Genomic DNA, 24,398 nt, shown 5'->3' with positions numbered 1-24,398 from the left:
ATTACTTAAGGTGGGATGCAAGTGGGAAGGGAAGGTTGAGAACCACTGCTCTAGACTCAATTGTTTCTGAAATATTTCGCTGGAGAAAAATTGTCCTTGGCCCATTTCCTTTGGAGTTATGAATTCTTGCACATAACGAGTCAATGAGGTAAGATTAGAACAGTGTTTTCAAACTTTTTTTTTCCCCCTTGTATACCATCTTAAGCAACTCCTCACAGAACACTGATGGCATAGGAATGGCTTAAAGTGGGATGTGAGGCAGTTTGAAAACCACTAATTTACAGTCTCGCTGCTAGAAAGGGTTGAGGGAACTAAGGGAACACGAAAATGGTCTTTCTCTGCAGTGAAGCACGGGTGACGATGGTGAATAACAGGGAAAGGGGAGAATTGGTAATATTCAGCAGGCCGGGCAAAAACAAAGGGAGGAAGATGTATGAGTTTTCATCGGCACTGACCCGTTTCAACAGTTTTAATGAAGAGCCAAATCTGCCCGCTTGACGACTACTTCCTCTGATCATTTTATTTCAGATTTCATAAGAACATTTCAAGATCGGAACGGGGGAGGAAATTCAGCCCATCAAACTTTCTCTGTCATTCGATACGATGATTATTTTCAATATTGCCGTTTATTGCCTTCCAGTGATGACGGGCAGACGTCTGGCGGAAAACCAAGATGCTTTAACGCGCCATTCAGGTGGCCCTCGGCCGGAGAAGACCGCTCAGATTACGTGCAAAAGCCTTATCCTGTGTTGGCCGACAGTGAGTTGTACATTTGTCTTGCTTTGGGTAGTGGATGTTTCATCTGCGCAGAGGGCGGGATTAGGGGGAAAGACTCGAACGGAAACCTGCAGCGGCGAAACGCCCCAACATCTTTGTGATCTAGACCCCTCCACGACGTGAACTCAACTTCAGACTTTTTTTCCAATTCTCTGAAAGATGGTTGCATTGAACACGTGCTTTGCAGATTTCAACTGAATCTTGAAACCGCAAGGCTCCAAGTGCGATATTTCGTTTCGATTTTTACAATTACTCCCACAAAAGAAACCAGTACTTTACCCACCGATATCCTTTCCCAAACAACACAAGGGGCCCGGTGTCTCGCCGTTCTCCAATTGCGAAATTAAAGTATGTTTGGGAACACATTCCTCATTCTGGCCGCCTTTTTCACAGGTATTCTTTAAGAAGGTATTAGTGAGCAAACGAATGTAAAATTGTACTGAATGAAGTTTACGTTTGAATGCTCTGTGCTCCTTTCTTTGAAGGTCATCCATTCCTTCGGTGTGTGTACTCCATTAGGGAAAGTCGCTACTTCCAGGGCATCGTTGATTGAGTGACTGGTTGTTGTCTCGAAGCTCCCTTAAATAAATTTCTGGTTTTTTTTTCCTGTGTTCCCCCCCAAGCACTCGCTGAGGCTTCTGAGGTGAGTCAACTCCAGGAGAAAATCGAAGTATTGGTGGGACAGGACGCACGTTTCCAATGCTTCTTTTCGCTGGTCAGCCACGTAAATAAAATCAGGATCTATTGGTGGAAAAGGGGAGAACGGGAATTCTTTAAAAAGAGTCAAGACCCCAGGAAAACTTTCCGGATGGAATCGAAAGCGAGCAGCTCGTTTCTGCTTGAGAAGGTGAGGTTCGGAGATGCCGGAATCTATTACTGCAGAGCGGAGGGTGAAGTGACTGGAAATGGAACAGGCACAAATCTCATCGTTATGGGTGAGTGATTATTCTCGGCATGTTTAGAAACGGGACCCAGCCCGGTGGGATGCGGGAGCAATGCGATGGAGAGAGCGGGATGGAATGAGCGAAGAAACGGCTCCGATAAAACACTTCTTGCTTAACGCACGTAAAGAACGATGATTGCTGGGCAGAGCGTTGAGGAGTGACGGGGATTTCGAGGGAACGTTGGTACAACTTTCCCAGATACTGGAGCATGGCTCTTGTTCAATCAATTGTGGGGAAATTTGGAGAAGGAACGATCCAATTCTGCGCGGCAGCCTCAGGTATATTTCGAAATAAATTGGACCCATATAAAATATTTCGAAATGTGCTGCACTTTTGTTATTACAAAACCTCAAGGTAAAATATATTAAACATTTCCCAGTATCAATCTATCCCCGTCCGGTGACATTGCTAATCCCCACCCCCCCTCCCAGTTTTCACAAACGTGCATTAGAGCACAATGTTCCGATTTAATGATCAGTTATCTTTCACCGTTTAAATCCTGCAAGTCTTTGGGCTGGGGAGCAGAATGGTGGCCAAGTGTTCATCAGAATTGTACCCGATTGGATATTTTTGTCCAGCTTTTATTTTTTTGTTATTCAACTATTTCCCACCACCCCCCGCATGAACTTGCCATGCGACATTAATTATTGCCGTCGGCATTAAGTTGGTGCCAGCATTTTGCAGATAGAAAAAGAATTACATTCAGAATGCATTTGGGAAAAGTTCCCAGATAAATTGAAGGCAGATGAAACTGAGCTGAGGGTGTGTGTATATCTCTCTCCGTTTTTGAATACTGTAGATGGGTTTACTTCACAGGTGAGTGAAGCTCACTGTTCGGCAGCCTGGGGTAGGGTTTTTCTCAGCACAGACACGCATTGGTTTTCCCCCGGAATGTACTTCCAGACGGTGAGTCAGTAGAATCATTCGTGGAAAAGGGAATAAAGTCGTGGCTTCGTCTGAAATACTATCCGTTGTCTCTTGTCAGATTGGCAAGAAACATATGAGAGACTATTCATTAATTTGCACAGTCGCTACTGATCGTATTCCTGCTTCCTTTAAAGCGTTTATTTTTAATGCCGAATCAGTACTTTGCACTAAGTTCATAATGAGTTTATTACTATATGCAATGTACTGTGCACGAAATTCGTCCTTGCTGTAGCTGAACAGGCAGTTTTTTAAAAAAAAACTACCAAACAACTAAAAACATCTGCATACTGAATGCTTAATCGAAATACAATCAATAAATCCACAGTAAAGACAATAAGTATTCAGTTATTCTAGTACAAAAAATGTAGCAATAATGTAGACAGTCCCCCACCCCTCCACAGCAGCAGGTTGTTTTTGTTGGTAGTTTGACTGTTTCAGATAAATTTTAACTGCAGAATTTTGCAAGAAGCATCAAATTGCATATTTGCATCACCCTTGAGTTTTATTTCCATTGATAGCCAGTATTTCGTTCTCCCGTGTCACACATAAATATTATGAATCAAACCATTATCCCTTTAGGGTTACTTTATTAAAAATATTTGAGAGCCATGGACAATACAGATTTCAAAGCCAACCCGCGAGATGCGAGGATTAAAAAATGGAACAAATTTAACAATTCCACGTTTAAAAAAAAATCGATGTGTTGTGTTTCAGGGGTCCGTTATTCCAAAGTGAAGGCTATTGGCGACAACTGTTTTGCAGGCTCAAGTTCCTTTCCTCTATTTTTATTTGATTAGTCCCAAATCTAAACTCTTTGATGCCAGAAATATTAATCCCATTCTAAATGAAAGATTTAATAGTTAAATATTAAAATGAAAAAAAGTTTTAAAAATACTGAAACATGCCTCATTCCCTTCTCATTTACCAAACTGATCCGAATCCAAATATTTACCTTGATTTTGTTTCAAATCTCGACTCTTCAGAGGAACAATTCTGTAAATGATTAAAAATCTAATCTCTGGACACCCCCCCCCCCCCGGAATTTTAATGACCGTTTGAATCGGTTCTTTAGGTGACGGCTCTGGTGTATATACTTGCATTTTATGATTCCATAAAATCATGGTTAATTTCTAGCACCTTTCCAAACAGTTTCCCATTTCTAAAATGGGCTGGGATGTTTTGGTGCATTTAAAAAAATTTTTTCTCTGGCTTGAGGTTAAATAGCTCTTGTTAATGAAAGGGATGTGACATATTTTATTCAAACTATTTTCTTCAGGTTACTGTTTTAACAGAAATGAATTGACTGGGTCTATATTCAAATGACAATCTATCCATTTATTTCTTCATATATTTTCTCTATTTTTGATTTAATGTATACTTTTAAAAATGAAGGGCACCTGTTTGGCTACAGTAAGAATTTTGGTGCCTATGCGCATTGTACAATGTACATGACAATAAACTTAATATCATTATAATTATTATTGGAAAAATTTCTATTCCTCTGCATTTTCCATCAAAACCTTCTACCCCTTAATAATATTCAATGCTTTAAATTAATTGATTTGATTGAATTCTATATGCTTTATTAATCATTAGTGAATTCAGGAGAATAATGGAATGAATCATTAAAAGAAAGAGACCACACTTACACAACCCCTCTAATGGGTTTGATGGGGAGGAAGCGTGGAATTAACAAAATGGGTTTTATAAGCAAAGGGCATTGGTCTGTGTTTGGAATAAAAACCTGCATTCATGTGAGTAAAGACTCATAATTGGATTGGTCCTTATAGTAATTTTCCCCCATTAACAATTACTATATAATTCTACAGCTTGCATTTTGAATTTCAATATTATGAAACCTCTTAATTCAATAGTACATTTTTATTATGCACAAAGAATAGTTTAAGTTGAATGTAGAGCCTGTCAATTTGCTTATAGTAACATTCTTGGTTCTAAGTTATTAGACTTGCAATCTATGGACTTGAGCTGAGATGCCAGTTCCATCTGGAGCATTAACCATAGTGCACGAATGTTACTTGACTGAAGTAAAAGATGGATTGGTGTCCCAATGTTCCTGCTGTTCTTAATCCTTCTCTGATACCATAAAAGCCCATTCATGTGTTTTGTCACACATTACACTTCATAGAGACTTGCTTTAAATTTTAATGCTGCCAGGCAATTTTTAACACAGAACAAATTTTCCTTTAACAGAGAGGTGACTTTTACATGACAACAGGCAAATGTTTTATGGAGAATGGTAGCTGCCTGCTTTAAAATATATATTTTGTATTTAATTTCACAAAGGGAACACAAGGTATTCAAGGGCAAAAAGGCATCATTAGAATTCGGGCTGCACAACTTTCTGAACATTTTAGTAATTGACATCTGCATTCTTGATCTGCTGAAACTCTTCTGTTGGGAATTTTCCTTATTAAGTTAATGAGCCAAGTGGTGATACTTAAGAAAAATAATAGTAAATAAATACTTTAATTTTGGATTTGGTACATAAAGTATTTTTAAAAATGTGGCAGCGCTGCCAGAGGCTGCAGTAATGTCAGTGCTGCCCAGTGTTGGATTTAGGCGTAAGGTAAACGAGCTACAGTTTAGGGCCTCACAATCTGCACAGACCTCAAAATAAATTGTATTTTTTGGGGAGAGGAACTTTTAAAATTTTATGTCTACTTACTGTGTGAGTTTCTCTCTCTCTCTCTCTCTCTCTCTCTCTCTCTCTCTCTCTCTCTCTCTCTCTCTCTCTCTCTCTCTCTCTCTCTCTCTCTCTCTCTCTCTAAATAGAACATGAAACATATGTGTTTCATCCTTGCAAAAATTTTCTATTTGGAGCTTTGCTTTTATTTTATATTTTTCCGCTTTGTATCTTCCGAATTTTATATTTAATTTCAGGCCAAATAATTAAGAGACATACTGTATATGCTTTCAGGTTTTGTGACATCTGGCATAATTTTTTAAAAAGGGGCCTCCAAGCTTTCTATTATTTGGGGCCTCACCAAGTCTAAATCTGACACTGATCTCTCCCTGGTGCAGACCCAGGGAGAGCAGGGAGTGGAGAAACAGTGCTCCTCTGCAGGGTGCAATGGCCCAGTCCTAATGTCGAAGCCTCCATTTAGGCTTTAAATGACCTGTTAAAGGAGTCAAAAGTGTTTTTATTTAAAATCCTGTGCCCAAACTGGGGGGAGAGGGTTGCTTGTGCTCGCAGTGGCCTGAAGGGGTTGTGGACTCTAGGGGAGCAGCAGACTAGTGCAGGGCACCAGAAATGGGGAGAAACATCTCCTGTTGAAAAGGAGTAGCATAGGAGATAACCCTGCAGGACAGTGACCATGGCGGCACACCAACGAGGGCCTCAGCAGCAGAAGGACCCACACCGGCTTCAGGCAGGCAGTGGTCAACTTGCAGTTGAAAAACCCAAGTAGGCTGCAGGTTGCTGTAGATTGGATCATGGGAACCAGGTATTGGAACTGGGATTTGAGAGGGTGCTGAAGGCAAGAAGGGCTCCTGAAGAGCCTTTAGCCCTGAAGGCTTCCTAATTGTATCAAAGGTTTGGATTTGGAGCTCAGGTTACCAACTGGTAGAACAGGCTACAGAGGATGCGGCCTGTTGGAGGCAAATCTATGGACACTCGATGACTCTGAAGGGATTCTCTTTCTGAAAGGGGCACCAGGTAATACTAATTTTTTTTTCTGCCTTTCTACAGACTAAAAGAAATTTTGTGTAATATTACATTTTCTGTTTTATTACATGATAATAAAAGAATCTTAAATAAAACATTTGGTTCAAATCCGGACATGCCATTCTGTACCAACCATGGTCAGGCTATTTACTTTAATGTACGCACGCTAGCATTGTTTGTCCAGCTTTACATTTTAAATTTAGGCATGCAGCACGGTAACAGACCCTTCCGGCCCACAAACCTGTGCCCCCCCCCCAGAAAAAAACACCAATTCACATACAATCCCCATATGTTCGGGGGGAACATGCAAACTCCTTAGAGACCATGCTGGATTCAACCCCATGTTGCTGGCACTAATAATAGTGTTGGGCCACCCATATTCCCCTTTTTAGCAAATGGATGAGGAAGTGTCCTTAAATGTGGTATTAGGGAAAAGAAATTTGCTCAGATTCAATTTGGGCTCATCATCATTACGTTGGTTTGTGTCAGTTTTTAATTTTATACCAAAGCAGACCTTTATGGCATAGAATAGAGAACACATTTGCCCAATAGGACAGTATCATTGCATTTTTGTATGTGGTTCTGTTTATTTATTATGCAAATAAAGTTCTGTTATTCATAAACACCAAAGAATAGTTGCTATTAATTAATAGGAGAAAGGAGAAATTAAGTATCAGAAATATTACTACTTTTAAATGAAATCCAGAGAAATCTATCAGTTTACGTGTATCCAACTTTAAAGACCAAATGTAACCATTTTTTAAAAACTTTTTCCACAGTTTCCCCAGAACCTCTGACTATTTCACCAAAGCAGCCTGCAGATGGTTCTCTAATTTGTAGAACATCTGGTTTCTATCCTGAGGATTACAGCTTGTCTTGGTTTAAAAATGGTCAAAAGATTACAGATGGAGTAACTACCAGGACGCAGAAGACTGCTGAGGGTCTAAGTGAAGCTGTTAGTTATTTGAAAGATTCTGAACCAGCTCAGCATGGAACTGTTTATGGATGTAAGGTTGTTCACTCCACCCTCAAAATTCCAGCTTTGGCCAATTACACTGTCAGCTCCGAAGGTAGGAATATTCCTTGTTTGGTGTGAATTCAATCTACGTATAATAACACTGTCTATTGAATTCTTTGATGCTTTTGCATTATAATAATTGCACTAATTGCAGTGACTTTAAATCTGAGTTTGCAGAAACCCAAGTTTCAGTATTCAGAAGAGAAAAGGACGTTGAGGTCAAAATTTAATAGACGTGTACTAGATAATGTGGAAATTAGGAAGAGAAAAAGTTGGATCTTCGTAAAAATATCAAGATTGATCTCCCCTGGGCCGGACGCAATATACTCCAGTTTGCTGTGGGAAGTGAGAGAAGAGATACCTGGGACAGTAGCTTTGTCCTTTGAATCCTCTTTGGCCACATGGGAGGTGCTGGAGGATTGGAAAATGGCAAATGTAGTCCCCTTGTTTAAAAAAAGTAATGGGGTGATTATATGATGGAATAGTGCCTGGTTAGGGAAAACCAGCCCTCCACAGAGAAAGTTGATAACAAGACAGAGAAGCAAAGCCAAAAAAGTTGCAAGAGAAAAAGTATAAGAAGAACCTGAGGATGTTCCAAAGAAGAGATGAAGAAATTGCTGGGGGGGGAAAAAAAGAGGAAGGCCTTACTGGAGTCCGCAAACAGGGAGCTCTCCCAAAGAGGATGGTCTGAGCTGTTAGGCAGCTCAGGGGTGACGTCCGCTGGGGCAGTCTGGAGCTTTGGCTTGCGGAGCCTGAAAAAGAAATGCCAGCGTGCATTCTAAAGAGGACGCCAAAGGGAACGGACGCCGACAGCAAGATACTGACTCTGTAATGGGAAAAGCTGCGGAGAAGACAACAATAGAAACAAGATCAACACAGAGCCAAGAAATGTTGCAAGAGAAAAGATCAAGAGGAAGATAAAGACATACAAGAAAAAATACAAGGTAAAAAAACAGATGCAGGTGGTAAATAAGGAATACTTTGACAGTCAAATAAAGATTCTAATGGAAACAATAATGGCTGAATTCAGTATTATTTAAAAAAAACATGCAAGAGACAGATGTAAAAATACAAAGAATGGAGAATGCCATGGCAGAAATGAGCAAGTGGGTGATGAAGTGGAAGACAGAGTGATAGGCGTGGAAATGGAGGTGAATGAGTTAAGAGAAAAATTGGGAGATAGAGATAAGGAGATTAAGAGGACATGACTTATTGGCCCCAAAAATTGACATTTTAGAGAATTTCAGCAGACATAAAAATAGTAGGCCTGAAAGAAGGTGAAGAAGGGGCAGATATAAAAGGATTTATAAAAAGATGGGTCCCACAGATTTTGGGAGTAGAACTCCAAGAAGAAATAGAAATTGTAAAAGCCTATAGAACATTGGCACCAAACCGCAGCCACATCAGAAACCGCGATCCATACTAATAAAACTACTACGATATACAAGAGAGAAAATGAACTGGCAATGAAAAGAGTGAAAGAAAATAAAGAACCATTGGAGTACAATGGGAAAACAATATTTTTCATCCAAATATAAGCTTTGAACTTTTAAAGAAGTGAAAGGAATTTAACTAAATCCGTACTATTGAAAAAGGGTTATAACTTTGAGTTACGGCATCCAGCAGTATTGAAGATATTCATCCCTGGTGGGAAAAATAGACTTTTCAGATCCAGAAGATGCTTGTCACTTTGCGGACCAATTACCAAATAAGCAACAAGAAGAAGAATGAAGAAAATAATAAAAGGATTGTTAAGATAATGTCTATAAATAAGTTGGAATCTTAATAGTTTGAGTACAGACATTTAAGAAAAAAAAGAGGTTTTTAAAAAAAAGGCTTTGTTATATTTTTAGGAATAATATATAGTGATTCTCTGGGGGGGGTGCTGGGGAGGGGGGAGGATCTGTCCATTGACAAATCTGTTGACATTTATGGTATACACCACAACCCATGTAGAAAAGAGTGTTGTGGTTTCTTGTGAGGCGGCAAGGACAACTCAGTAAAGGGGGATTTAATGTTATTCTTGGTTTTCTTATGGTTTTTGTTATTTTCCTACTAGTTGTGTCATTGTGTATAGTAAAGAGTAAGGACAATCTAAAGAGAGATTTTAGAAGAAGGGAGATGGAGGGGTTGAAGAGGTGGAATGGAGGTAAAAATGGATGGGTAAGATGAATACATAGAACTATATGACTATTAATATTAATGGAATTCACAATCAAATTAAGAGAAAAAACACTGACACCACTTAAAATGGAGAAAATAGACATAGCATTTATACAAGAAACACACTTAACTGAGTTAGAACATCGCAAACTGAAGAGAGACTGGGTAGGTCATGTAGTGGCATCATTGTACAATTCAAAAACCAGAGGAGTTGCCATATTAGTTAATAAGAATCTGCCAATTAAGATAAAGTAATAACAAACCCAGCCAGTAGATACATAATGACGATGTGCCAGATTTATTCAGAATCTTGGAACTTGTTGAACATTTATGCACCTACTGAAGATGACCAGGAATTTGTGCAGGACAATTTTTTTAAAGATAGCAGATGCACAGGGACACATTTTACCATAATTTTAACCTTGACCAATCAATAGATAAAACTGGGAAGACTATTATAAAAAATAAAGCAGTTAAATTTACATGATATGAAGATAGATATCAATGCATGATATGAAGATAGTTGAGATATGGAGAAAACAACATCCAAAAAAAAAAGAAATTATTCATATTATTCAAACAGACATAAAACCTATTCTAGGATAGGTTTGTCGGCTCAGATTCAAGGCAGAGTTCAAAAGACTGAATATAAGGCAAGACTTTTATCAGACCATTCACCCTTGTTATTGACAATTGCTTCAGAGGATATTCCACCAAAAACATATAGATGGAGCCTAAACTCTGTATTGTTAAAAAGGCAGGACTTTCGGGAATACATAGAACAACAAATTAAAATATATTTTGGGACAAATGCAAATTCTGTAACAGTCAAATTTATTGTATGGAACGCAATGAAGCCTTTATTAGGGGTCAAATAATTAGCTTCATGACCAAGATTTAAAAAGAATATGATCGGGAAATAGAACAATTGGAAAAAGAGATAGTAACTATAGAGAAAGATTTAATGAGAATGGAAGATGGAGAGAAAAAGAGAGAATTGACAAAGAAAAAAATTAAAATATGATACATGGCAAACGTACAAAGAGTAGAAAAACATTATGAAAACAAAGCAAAGATATTATGAATTAGAAGAGAAAACCCATAAAATATTGGCTTGGCTACTAAAACCAGAACAAACAACAAGAGATATCATAGCAACAAGGAAGGAGGATTAACAGATCTCCTATAACCCATTAGAGATTAATGGAAATTTTTAAAAAAATTATAAGCAATTGTATCAAACCAAAAACCCAGGGAAGAACGACAAAATAGATGAATTTTTGTCAAACATTGAATTACCCCAATTACAATTGGAAGATCAAAATAAATTACTAACCTGGCAATTACAGAAATACATGATACACTAATGACATTACCATATAATAATGTCAGGCAAAGATGGATTCTCTGCAGCATTGTATAAGGTATTCAATAATCTATTCATTCTGTCCCTCATAGAAGTAATGAAACAGGTGGAAGAGACCCAGAATTTGCTTAACTCATGTAAAACGGCAATGATCATAGTAATTCCAAAAGCAGGAAAAGACCCATTGTCACTGGCTTCATATAGACCAATATCTTTAGTAAATACAGATTATAAATTAATAGCAAAATTACTAGTGAGTAAATTAACAGACTGTGTACCAAATTAGTGATGCTAGATCAGACAAGATTTATTAAAAATAGAAGAGTGGTAGATAATGTCTGAAAAATTTATTAATTTAATCCATGCAGCAGAAATAAATAAAGCACCAACTGTGGCAGTAGCTCTTGATGCAGAGAAAGCTTTTGATAGGGTAGAATTGAATTATCTGTTTAAAGTACTACAGAAATTCAAATTACCAGAAAAATTTATTAATTGGATTAGAGCACAGTATAATGGTCCTTTGACAAAAGTGGTAACAAATGGATATGTTCAGACCACTTTAAATTGAGTAGGTCAACAAGACAGGTATGCCCATAATCACCATTCCTGTTTGCTTTGGCTATAGAACCATTGGTAGAGTTGATAACCTACGATAAAGGGTATAAAAGTAAAAGAGAAATAATTTTAAATTATCTTATTTGTGGATGATATTATAGTATATCTAATGGACCCAGATAAATGAATAAAAATTGAAAAAATTTGAGGCAATATCAGGATACGGTTAATATTGATAAAAGTGAAGTGATGCCAATGAACAAAGTTGATTATACAAAATGTAAATGGGAATCCCCTTTTAAATGGCAATCACAGGCCATATGTTACTTAGGTATCACGATAGATAATAATTTAAATTGTTTGTATAAATTAAATTTCTAATCGTTAATAAAAAAAAATACAGGAAGACTTAGAGAAATGGATAGATTTACCATGAACTTTAATAGGGAGAGTAAATTGCATCAAGATGAATGTATTTCCAAGGCTACAATATCTGTTCCAAACACTACAGATTGCCTTGATGGGAATTTTTAATGAAATTAAATAAATTAATAAATTTTTAATGGAAGGGTAAAAAAAAATCAAGAGTGGCTTCGGAAAAATTAACATGGGTGTATAAACAAGGAGGATTGCAGCTACCAAATTTCATAAACTATTATAGGGAAGCACAGTTAAGATATCTATTAGAATTTTATCAGGTGGGAAAAAAAACTGGATTGGCTCAAGATAGAATTATATAAATTAGGAGAAAAGGTCCCTGAACATTTACTCTATAAATGGGATGAGAAACTGGTGCAACGTAATAATCTACCAATATATCATCATATACTAAAAACATGGAAGATAATACATCTGGAGCGAAAGATAATAAATGATCAAATACCCAAAATGCAACTGACATAAAACCCATTAATTCCTTTTACAATAGACAATTATTTTTTTTAAGGAATGGGCAAGAAAAGGAATTAAAAGAATAAAAGATTGCGTTTTGGGAAATTTATTGACATTTGAACAGTTACAAAAGTAAGTATGGAATATCACATGGTACAATATTTTCATACTATCAGTTCAAAACTTATTTAAAAGAAAAGTTGGGAACTAGTCTTAAGATTATCTGAGAGTAACTGCTATGAATACAATTACAGACACCGCGATAGTAAAAAAAATATATTATAAACATATATAGCAAATGATGAAGCAATATATAAACCCAATGTTGGAAAAAATATTTAAATATACGAATAAAGAATGAAACATGGAAGGAATTATGTGCAGGGACCATGATTAATACAATAAATAGTTTCAAATGATATAATTGGCTACATAGACTATATGTTATACCTCAAAAGTTAAAAGAATGAAATCCAACACTATGTTGGATTTCCATTGTAAACACGAAATTGGAACAACAATACACGCAATTTGGACATGTACAAAAGTGAACATTTTTTGGGAAGTTTTAAACCTAATATTAAATAGAATTACAAAAAATAGGATACCAAAAGACCCAAAAATCTTCCTGTTAAAGAATTAGGTCTAAAATTAGACAGGGCTCAAAAAAGATTTATTACGATTGCGCTCGCAGCAGCAAAAAAGTGCATAATGACAACTTGGAAAATGGAAGCAACCTTTAAAATACAACAATGGTCCATAGAAATGAACATGTGTATTCCATTAGAAAAAAATTACCTACAACCTAAAAGACAAATATACTTTATTTGAACAAATTTAGGAACCATACATAGAGTATATTAGAAACTGCCATTTTCAGACCTCCATCTCTTGAAGTCATAAGATTCAAGTATGAAAATAATTAAATGTGAAATATTGGACGGCACAATTTCTTTTTCTTCTCTTTTGTGTTCTTCTATTGTTTATTTCTTCTTCTTTCTTTCATTTCTTGCTTTAAGTTATAAGGGGTGAGGAAAGGGGGGAAAATGAAAATGCCACTGTATGCCGAATATTTGTATATATTGTTACTAACATGGTTCACGGTGAAGTACTAAATAAAAAAAATTTTAAAAAGGTAATAGGGAGAATCCTGGGAATTATAGACCAGTGAGTCTGACATCAGTCAACAATCAAACTAATGGAGAGGATTTTTAAGATTGGGATCTATGAACATTTGGAGGAGGTAACAAAAGAAATTAAGGGGGGTAGGGTGGTATATGTGGTCTACATGGATTTTAGCAAGGTCCCCCATGAAAGACTCATCCGGAAAGTCATGAGAATCTGGACTTTTCAAACTCTTGGCTGAAATTCAGACCAATCGAAAATCCAGACTTCTCGAATTCTCGGCTTTTCTGTGTATAAGCACCACAGATGCACAGTGGCAACAACGGACCACATGGAAGTTGTGGGAAAATGTAAGAAAAATATTTATTTGTGTTTGTTTCTACTTTGCATTAAAGTGAAAAAAATGTTTCATTGATAATGAAAATCTACTTTAAATTTGAATTTTAACAGTACTGCCCGAGAATTAATAAAATCCGAAAATCTGGAGTAACCCAATCCCCAAGCAGTCCGGATTTTACGACTTTTGCTGCATGATATTTTTGCACCTAATGTCCAACCTTGTTTCATACACATGGGCCGTGCAAACAGGCCTTTTAATCCACTATGTTGTTAACCCTCAGGCATTCCATTATGCTTTGCCTACATGAACCCTATTTCTTCTTTTTCCCCTCATTCCCATCAATCCTATTCTCCCAGGTCCCTAGCATTCTACCTTTCACCTGTACACTCACGAATTTTACAGAGGCAAACTAACCTACCAACGAGCATGTTGTGGGGATGTGGGAAGATTCCGAAACACCCTAGGAAAACATGTGGTCACAGGGAAAACATGCAAATTCCCTAGAAACATATTGGAGTTCAAGATTGAATCTGGATCCTGAGAGCAGGAAACACTATGGCAGCATTACCTGCTGTATCATTTTGTTGCCCTGAACAATTTAAATACAATTCCAAACTTGACACTGGAATTGGAGGATCAAGATTCTCCTATTCATTACTCAGAGTGACTGGTGAGGTGTAATAGGCCCCTTTGCGTTAATATTTGTCTCTGTTAGTTGGACTATATTGGTCTGACTATCCATGCTGTTTTTGTACAGGGTGGCTAAATTCATAATATAATTTCTGGAGAGCCCCAGAATATGTTAACCTCCTGAATCATTTGCTTTGAGAGAATGTGACTTTATTTCTCTATTTTGAATCTACTTACCAGGTATAACCATCTCTTTTCCATGGTGGATTTATCTTTGTGGAGGAATTTTTCTACTGCTTCTGATTGCTTTGACATTAATTTATTGTAAATTCTGTAAATACAAAGGTAAGCTACAATCTAGGGGATTTCATCTTGCATTGGTTCAGGAATTATATGTCAGCATTTTATTGTGAATTGTCTTTCTATTCTGAAATGACTGGGTTTCAGGATCCTTTTTTTCCCCCACAGCTGTTCAGAGTGAAAAAGACTGGTATTGCAAATCAGACATTTTAATTAAGGCTTCTGAGCTCCGCAACTAGGTTGTGCCATTCAAAGGCAAAGTATCCAGTGTATCAATTGCTCAAGATATTTTTTGATATCATGTGGAGAGAACTGAAATGGTGAAGATTTACTTCCATGATGGAGATCTTAGGAGGAGGTCAAGGTGGATCATTTATTCAGCACTTCTGTTTGAGCCTTGGTGTGAATGTTGTTGGTGAGACTACACTTGGAGTAATGTGCCCAGTGCTGCAAAGATGTCATTAAGCCAGAAAAGGTGCAAAATAGATTCATGAGAATTTTTACCAAGGTTGGCGGGTTTCAATTGTAAGGAGATGTAGGGTAGGCTGAGCCTTTTTGCCCTGGAATGTAGAGAGTTGAAGGGCAACCTTGTGAGAAGCAGAGATGAGGTAAATTGTCATAGCCTCAGTCCTGGTGTAGATGTGTCCAAAGCTAGAAGGTGAGCAGGGAACGATTTAAAAGAGATGTGAGGGGCAGCTTTTTCCATCTAAAGGTAGATGTATGAAAAAGGGGGCAAATAAATTGATAGAGTTACAACTGCAGCATTGAAAAGACACTTAGACTGATACATGGACAGGAAAGGTTTAAAGAGCCAACTTGCACAAAATGCACAATCTTAGGTAAATTAGTTGGTCAGCAAGGACAGTCTGACTGAGGGGCCTATTTCAGTGCTGTAAAAGTCTAAGATATATGATCCATATATCATGATTGGCTGTTTAATTACACTGGACAACAACATAATTTGCTACCTGAACATTTTTGGGTGTATTTTATAGATTTTTGGGCTGCTGATCACAAAAATCACCTTAAAAATTTCTCATCACGTACCCCATTTTTAGATACAACCTATTTTTGTGATTTCCGCTCATATTTTAAGTTTGCTAGTTTATTTCCCACAAAGTAAACTATTTTGGTCAGTCCAAGCATGCCTGGCTAAGTGCTTTGCAAATGCCTAGGAACTGGGCATGCTTAGTCAGGATAGATGCAGAAAGGTTATAAAAGCAGCTCACGTATATAGATGCTGTGCATTATATTGATGTAGATTGAACACCTGCTGATGCACATGTTCTTCAGGCAATAGCGTAAGTGAGTATACTTAACAATAGCATTTATTGTCTTCAGTAAGATTCAAATCAACAGGAAAGTCTCGTCAATGTTGCAGCAGCTGCGATACGTTCTGTAACATTTGTGGCAAGAAAAATTTAAGGTTCAACGACACAGCTTGACTGCACTTATTGAGAAAGCCTATGAGCTCTACTTCAGTTGTAAAATTGGTGACCCTGGACTCCTCATGCTTGTTGTGCAACATGTGCAGTCTACCTCAGAGCTTGGTTCAGTTGAAATAACACAATATGTCAGCACCATAAACACGCTAAATTCAAGAAAACTAAGTTTAATATTTCTCCACCTTGCTATGTGACAGAGCAAATCTGAAATGATCTTTGTGTTCAGCTTGGTCCCCAATATTTCCTCAGGAATTAAAAATATTGAAAAAATTGTTGCCAGGTGTTATCTAATTCCTAGACTTGTCTAGGTTTGGTAGAGCTCTCCGAAATGTAGACACCGTTCCTCAGATGTGGTGTCTGAATTTAATGCCCATGTCAGTGCCATATGGTCTTGGAAATTTTGTTCTTTTTCTGAGCATTGTTGTAATGGTATACCTAAGAGACTTGCGCAGCCAACTAGCAGTCAAACATGAGGCATGGATCTGGTGGCAGATAACCTTTCCCGAATTAGATGAATTTTTAGAGACCCTTCATTTTTGTTGACAATGTTATTAAGACTAATTGATAGTGTTCCAAATTCCATGTTTGTCATAATGAGGGTTGTTAGTTCAGATTTCTGGAGTACTAATTTATCGGCCTTGTCGGCAACCTTTCTTAGTTTGAGCATTCTTATCGTAAGCGAGCTATCCAATGTGCTTCAAGTCATAAGGGCACTGCCTATTGTCTACATCAAATAACTGCATATTGTGATTATTGTAAATGATGGTTTTCTCCACATGAAGCTGCATTTACAATTAGAAAGGTGACCTTTTGGTTATTCAGTTTTGAAAGCTCACTATCACCAGCAAGGCTAGTACTCAAGTGCCTTTTCAAATTGCCCTTGGAAAGGGGGAGGTCTTCCCAATAAATGTTAGGGATACACCATGGTAACAGGGCTCATTTCAGCCCATGAGCCAGTGGCACCCACATCTGCCATTTACAAAGACCATATGATTTTGGAGGGTGGAAGGAAATAAAGGAGCACCCAGCAGAAACCTGTGTGGTCACGGGGAGAATGTACATGCTCCTTACAGACCGTCAGATTCGAACCTGCATCACTGGTGTGGTAATAGCATTTTATGAACTACTAAACTAACCGTACCATCATTTCTTGAGCTAATGCCATTCTTCTGCTGTTTTTTTGGTGAAGGTACTCCCACATTGTTGTTTGCAGTTTCACCACCTACAACAATGAAAGTCCAACAAATTAGATTCAAAGAGTAACACAGTGTCTGGTTTACGTTGGATCCTGTAGATGCTGGTGTTTTCATACAGTTGCTATCCTTGTTTCATAGGCTTGTGAGGTGCTGTCAGAGCAGCCTAGATAAGTGATTGCTGTCTACTTTGTGTATGGCAAACACCGCAGGCACTGAGAAATGAATGGTTCAAGCAGTTGATGGGCGGGCAGTCAAGTGGGCTGTCTTAACCAGGGCAGAAATGAGCTGACTGAGAATTGTCTGAGTTGCGCTCCTCCAGGCAAGTGGAGAGTATTCCATCACTTTGCTGACTGCTTGAGAATTCCTGGAAGAGTTAAATTATAAAATCAGCTTTATATTGACATTTTGTCATCCCTGACATGGCGACAATATTACTACACGTTGCATCTGGTTCATCTAGTGCGTCTGAGTGTGGATTCTTGTGGAAAAGTCCCTGGCTGCACAGATATGTCATAGCACAAATAATCACACACATTTACTTAATTAAAAAAAAACGCTTTAACTTTTAGCCCTTAATTTTATCAAGGCATATATTGAGTGATGGCCTTTTAATGATAATTAAACTTATCCAATCACAGAGATATTTTTTTAAAAAAGAGCATCTAATATGTTCAAGGCTACTTCTGTTTTGACCATGTGACCCCTTTTTGCCATTGTTTTCACCATTTGGAGCCACGTACAAGGAGAATAATCAAGAGGATTACCAGTGATCAGTCATATATATGAAATAACCACCATCTGTTTTCTCCACTCTTGTTGATGTTATTACTTCAAGACCAAATTAGTGCTCTGTCACCCTTCCTTCCTGTGAGTGTGTGTTGGCAACTGAGGAGGCCTTAGTGTTTCCTGCAGTTTGGATTTTCACATGCGGTTAACCTTTTAAACGTTGAAGGGTATATTCTCAGTCTTTGGTAATACTGAAGATTACACAGAAATCAATCTAGCCCACTTGTTTTACATAGTTGAAGACCCGACACACACAATTTAATGGATAGACTATTCAGATATTTAAAAGACATTAAATATTTTGGGGCATTTTCTTTCCTTCTCCTCACTCAATTCAAATCGTGGTCTCTATCTCTTTAAAATTGAATTTGTAATTTTTTTAGAATCCTTATTGACCTTGAACACATTTTATCTCTTACTCTTTTTGAATCTACAGTTCTTCATTCTATGAAATCTACCATTATCTCTTTCTTATCTGAAATTCCTATCCCTTCACTGAAAAGTTTTTTCAAGGAATCTTGATTTCTTTACTGGCAAATACCTCTTCACAATTCTTCAAATTTTATAACCACACTGAAGGCTTATATTGATTCATTTTTAAGAATGACTGAATAACTGCAATGTCAGTTGTTTATTTTAAGAACCCACATTCTGGTTCCACCTGCCACAGTTTTTTCTTAACAGAGTCCATAATTTGCAGCCCTATGTTAACTACACGCATTATCTCTCCATCTCTTTTGCTATCTCCACCTTTCCTACACCTGCCCATCAGAATTTATTGTCATGAACAAGTCACGAAAATTGGTGTATTGAGGTAATATCCTGGTGCAAACATTCATATAAACCACCTTACAACAATAAATTTTTTAAAATACATGAAAAGTAAGGCAGCGTCTTTGGTTCATTGATTATTCATGAATCTGATGGGCAGTGGGGAAGAAACTGTCCTTGTGCCACTGAGTGCTTGTCTTTAGGCTCCTGTACATTTTCCCCAATGGTAGCAGAATGAAGAGGGTATGGCCTAGGTGGTGGGGGTCTTTGAGGATAGAGGCTTCTTTTTTAAAACACCACCTCTTGTAGATGTCCTCGATGGAGTGAAGTCTGGTGCTTGTGATGTTGCAGGCCGACTTAACAACCCTCTGAAGTTTATTCTTGTCCTGAGAGTTGGCACCTCCAAACCAGACAGTGATGCAACCAGCCAGAATGCTCTCCATGGTACACCTGTAGAAGGTTTTGAGGGACTTCAGTGACATACAAAATCTCCTCAAACACCTCACAAAGTATAGCCACTTGTGTGTCTTCTTCATGATTGCATCGACATGAAGGCTCCAGGATGCTCCTTGGACATGTTGACAAGAATTCTTGACCCTCTCCACCTCTGAGCTCTCGATGAGGACTGGGGGACTGGGTCATGTTCCCCTGACTTCCTCCTGAAGTCCACAAACATCTCCTTGGTTTTGCTAACATTGAGTGCAAGGTTGTTGGTGGGACACCACTCAGCAAGTTGATCTATCTCCCTCCTGTGCGCTTCCTCATTGCTGTTTGTGATTCTGCCAGCAACTATGGTGTCATCGGCAAACTTGTAGATAGCATTGGAATTGGGCCTGGTCGCACATCATAGGTGTAATGAGTAGAGCAATGGGTTAAGCACTCATCCTTGAGGTGTGCCTGTGTTGATAATCAGTGAGGAGGAGATGAAACTTCCAATTTGTACTGACTTTGGTCTTCTGATAAGGAAGTCCAGGATCCAGTTGTAAGGGGTGGGAGGGGGGTGGTGGTGCAGAGGCCCAGAGTTTGTAGCTTGTGACCAGCACTGAGGGAATAATGGTGCTGAAGGCTGAGCTGTAGTCGATGAAGAGCAGGTGTGTGTAAGAGTTGCTGTTTTTGAGGTGATTCAGTGCTGAGTGGAGAGCCAGTGATATTGCATCTGTTGTGAAGCGAATGTGATGATAGGTGAATTGCAGTGGGTTCAGACCTTTGCTTAGGTACATGTTAATTCTGGCCATGACCAACCTCCCAAAGCATTTCATCACAGTAGAAGTTAAGGCAACTGGGTGATAATCATTGAGGCAGCTCACCCTGCTCTGGAGCAAAGGGATGATTGATGCCCTTTTGAAGCAGGTGGGAACTTCAGTGTAGCATTGAGAGATTGAAAATGTCTGTGAACACTTTGGCTAGTTTGTTGGTGCATATTTTCAGTACCCTGCTAAGTATGGTGCCTGATGCCTTGCAAGGGTTCACCTTCTTGAATTATATTTTGGCATGGTCCTCGGAGACAGATATCACAGGGTCCTCAGACTTTTCAGGGATTCTAGTAGGCACTGTTGGATTCTCCTCAAAGCAGGCATAGGTATTTAGCTCATAGGGTAATGAAGCATCACAGCTGTTTACCCTCACTTTGTAGGCTGTAATGGCCTGCATTCTCTTTCTCCAGATTCCTCTGGAATTGTCACTTTTCTTCAGAGATGGCATTCCACAGATCATACCTGGACTTCTTGTAGAGATCTAGATCTCTGGTCGTAAATGCCTTTGATCTCAACCTCAGTAGTTGTGAATCCTCTAATTATTCCAAGGCTTCTGGTCGGGAAACACCCGGTATGTGCATGTGGGCACACATTTGTCCACACAGGTCTTGATGAAGTTGGTGACACCTGTTCCATCTTCATTCAAGTCTATGAATGAGTTCTTGAATTATGTTCCAGTCCATCGATTCAAAGTAGTCCTGCAGATGCTCCTCGATCTGCTGTCATCCACTGACTTCACGACTGGTGCTGTGGTCCTTGGTCTCTGCTTGTGTGCCAGGTGTAGACATACAGGCAGGTGATCAGACATGCCAAAGTATGTTTGTGGCATGGCTTCATAAGCATTCTTCATGGTGGTCGAGTGTGTTGGCTCCCCTGGACTCGCATGTGATGTGTTGGTAGTTTGTTAGAGGATCCTTCAGGTTGGCCTGATTGAAGTCCCCGATAATGATCAGGAAGGCATCAGGATGTGCTGGCTATTAATCAAGGTGCTCAGTCCTTCCAGTGCCAACCTGATGTTAGCCTGGGGCGAAATGTACACAGTGACCAGGATAATGGCATTGAACTCCCTTGGCAGGTAGAATGGATCAACCTCTCCTCACTTGGATCCACAATCACTTGCCAGTTTCCGCCTCACCCACCATTCTTACCTCTTTATAATAATTTTTTAAAAGTTTAGACATGCAGCACCATAATAAGCCCTTCTAGGTCCTGAACCAGTGCTGCCCAAATATCCTGACAACTCCCAGACATTTTGAAGGGTAGGAGGAAACCAAAGCAGACACAGGGAGAACATGCAAACTCCATACAGCTGACTGGAGTTAAACAAGAAAGTTTGCAGAAGCTGTGATCTCAGTTTAACATGCCAAAGTGCTGGAGAGACTCAACATGTCATGCAACAGCTCCATTGCAAAGGATGATTACCCTGAAGAAGTTGTTCTCTTCAAAGGGAGTCCTCTGTGAGTCCTTCTCACTGCTCCCCATCTGCATTCCCTGTTGCTCTCAAGCTCAACCTCTTGCCTGTGGGCCTGTGCTCTACCCCCTCTCCATTTTATTCATGCCGTGATGTAGGGCTCAGGCCCAAAATGTTTCTTGTGTATCTTTGCTACATAAAGAAAGCTGTATGACCTGCTGAACCTCTCCCCACTTCTGTCCATTAAAATGTAATTGGTATCATTCTGGTTTTCAGAAACTTTCAGTCATTGATTAGATTAATTGTTTTAATGTTGTTAATGGGACAGTGGCATTGGGTACCTAGTCCCATACTGAAACTGGGACTATAATTTTGATTGGTTGAAGGCCAAGTATGTTTTGGAAGCTTTCATCTAAATATAGTAAATGTTGATTATTTTAGTAGTTGACAAAAAGAAGCTCAAAGTTAGGCTCCCAACATTCCATTCTGGAATACAGCATGTTTTTCTTCCCAGTTCCCACTTTTGTAACAGTGGCCAGATTATTAAGGAGGCATTTCCATATCCCCACTGTAAATGATGGATGCAATTTTGTAAATAACGATGATGGGAATGTCATTTCCACCTGATCTTTTGACTCCTTAACTCTTGGACACCAGGATTGATTTTGCGGCCATCATCTTGATGGTGGATACAACTTAGATTTGTTGGGTCAGCAATTCTTGGTATCAGTAACGCACAAGTTAATCCATTTAAACTTGCTTCAGATGTGTTTTTGCATTTCCTATTTTTCAGTTCGTAAAGACAAGTTTCAAGTAAAGGCATGCGTGCGCTGCACTCAACCAATTGTGACGATGCCGGAATATGAAAAGAGGAATGATGTAAATGATGACATATTAATGATATCGACTGACCCAAGCAAATCAGAAGTTACTAATGGCCCACCAAAGGCCAAAAAACACCGTAAAAGAAAATGTGACCCTATGCTTGTCTGATATCAGAAGTAAACAAAAACCTGAGAAGCATTTTATGGTAATTATGGGTTCTTTTAAATTGTCACTGTCTTCTTACATTCTTTGATGTTTGAGTCTGAGAGTTTCCAGATTTGGGTTAACCATCTGCAAAACACCTACTCATGCCATTGAAGGTCACAATTGCTGTCAATATTTATTACTTTTTAAAAAATTTTAATCAGTATTAGAAAACATTTCTATGTTCTGACTTCCTAAGTCATCTTGTACTTTACTGCAGACAACTTACCTGAAGCACACCACTCTAGTCAATGAAGTCAGGCAGAGAGACAAATTAATCAACCTTAGCAGTTGACTCCTTAAGTCAACAAAACCACTCTTTCTGAAATACCTTTGCAAACAATAAATTGCTACTTTCTATTTATTGTCTAGTTTTGCATATTATATATGCTTTGTTTAAATAAAGTCCTACAATAACTATTAATTTTCACAGACTTTTGAGATAGAATATGTGTGTGATGATGCAGAAGAGTTTGTTTACATCATTTCAGAACTTTCTTGGGTGAGTGTGTACCTCTGAAAACAACAAAGCTGAGGTTTATGCTGTTGTTTCATTTCATTTTAAATCAAAGTAAGCTTGCCTTCGTCACAACAATTCTGTGCGTGCGTGCGTGCTCTGGTGTGCAATTGAAGAGGAATTGATCCAGAGCAGGATATCCCTGAAACAAAAGTGAATACAAGTCGGATTCAACGGCTTGGAGATGAGAAGATGTCAGTTAACAATGAATTCATTCAATGAAGTGATGCTTGAACAAGTTCTAGTTCATTGTCACATGTATCCAGATGCAGTGGTGAGCTGACCAATAGATCTCATGTACATTGGACAATAAATACGAGTAAAACTAGTGCACATTTACAGACAACAAAGACAATATAATTTTACTATATATTCAGTAAATCCACCTCTTTGCTACTTTCCCTCAATATACTGATCTTTCAAGAATTTGTCTGCTTCCTGCTGACAATCCTGCACTGGCCGCCCCAGTGCTGACATCCCTTCATGCTCCTAAACTCCAAATATTATAGATCTAATTATTGTTAGCCCCGAGAAAGACTGCCTCCAAAAACAATTTTTTTTCATTTTCATAGACTCTAAAAATTCAAACAATGCAATCCCCTTCAACAGCCGTATAACAAACAGAGTGTATTTATTGCCACTCCCCTACCCCAATACAACTGAACATACGGACATATAAATACCAGTGGGGTCAACAACCCCAACAGAAACCTTGGGGGTAAAAACAACCATGGTGACTAAATAACAAAAGGTAAGGAAAAACTAAAAAACACATTGTTTGCTTCATGTCCATTGATTTCCCTACTGGGACCGATTGTTACAGTATCCACATTTTGAAGGGGGGGAGGTAGTCAAATCTGTGTACCAATGTATTTTAAATAGCATTGGCACATTCTAACGAATGTGTCCTATGTCCTTAGATTGTATGTGATTTTTCTTCAGGAGAACGAAACTCTGCATTTCCAGATTCCATTGTGTGGTATTTAATTGGGAGTCAGACTTCCTTGTAACCACTATACACTCCCTGGCTACCAACAAGGTGATCTTCCTGAACTGAGTTTGGTATTTGGACCGTCTAAAACTTGTGTCACCAATGTCTCCCAGGTATAACCCCAGATCCTATGGAAAATCCACTTTTGTATTTTTTTTTCTAGAATGTCCTCCAGGCCCTCCCAGAAGGATCTCACCCTTGTACACAGCTAGGTGGAGAGGACAAAGGTTCTAATCTCCACACCTCACCTAAAGCATATTCCTGAAATTTCTGGCTTT

The 24,398-nt window shown here is 38.5% G+C and overlaps 1 protein-coding gene across 1 annotated transcript; it reads left to right on the top strand.

Moving 5' to 3' along the window:
* Positions 1-572: 572 nt before the first annotated feature.
* LOC138744618 (natural cytotoxicity triggering receptor 3 ligand 1-like) lies at positions 573-22,606 on the top strand. Its single transcript, XM_069901048.1, has 5 exons — positions 573-759; positions 1,401-1,712; positions 7,113-7,403; positions 14,662-14,766; positions 22,377-22,606. Exons 2-5 carry the CDS (start codon positions 1,586-1,588, stop codon positions 22,574-22,576), a joined length of 723 nt encoding a protein of 240 aa, XP_069757149.1. The 5' UTR covers positions 573-759; positions 1,401-1,585; the 3' UTR covers positions 22,577-22,606.
* The last annotated feature ends 1,792 nt before the right edge of the window (positions 22,607-24,398 follow it).

Source organism: Narcine bancroftii, chromosome 10 (assembly GCF_036971445.1).
Source record: "Narcine bancroftii isolate sNarBan1 chromosome 10, sNarBan1.hap1, whole genome shotgun sequence".
Lineage (NCBI taxonomy): Eukaryota > Metazoa > Chordata > Chondrichthyes > Torpediniformes > Narcinidae > Narcine > Narcine bancroftii.
The sequence above is the reverse complement of the archived record's forward strand: the minus strand, read 5'-3'. Positions and strand labels throughout refer to the sequence as shown.

Bases quoted from the DNA above. Each gene is read 5' to 3' on its own strand.
- LOC138744618 (XM_069901048.1), top strand. From the start codon at position 1,586: ATGGAATCGAAAGCGAGCAGCTCGTTTCTGCTTGAGAAGGTGAGGTTC. The intron at 7,404-14,661 runs GTAGGAATATTC...TCTACTTACCAG, and splicing joins TTACACTGTCAGCTCCGAAG to GTATAACCATCTCTTTTCCA. The intron at 14,767-22,376 runs GTAAGCTACAAT...CCTATTTTTCAG, and splicing joins TAAATTCTGTAAATACAAAG to TTCGTAAAGACAAGTTTCAA.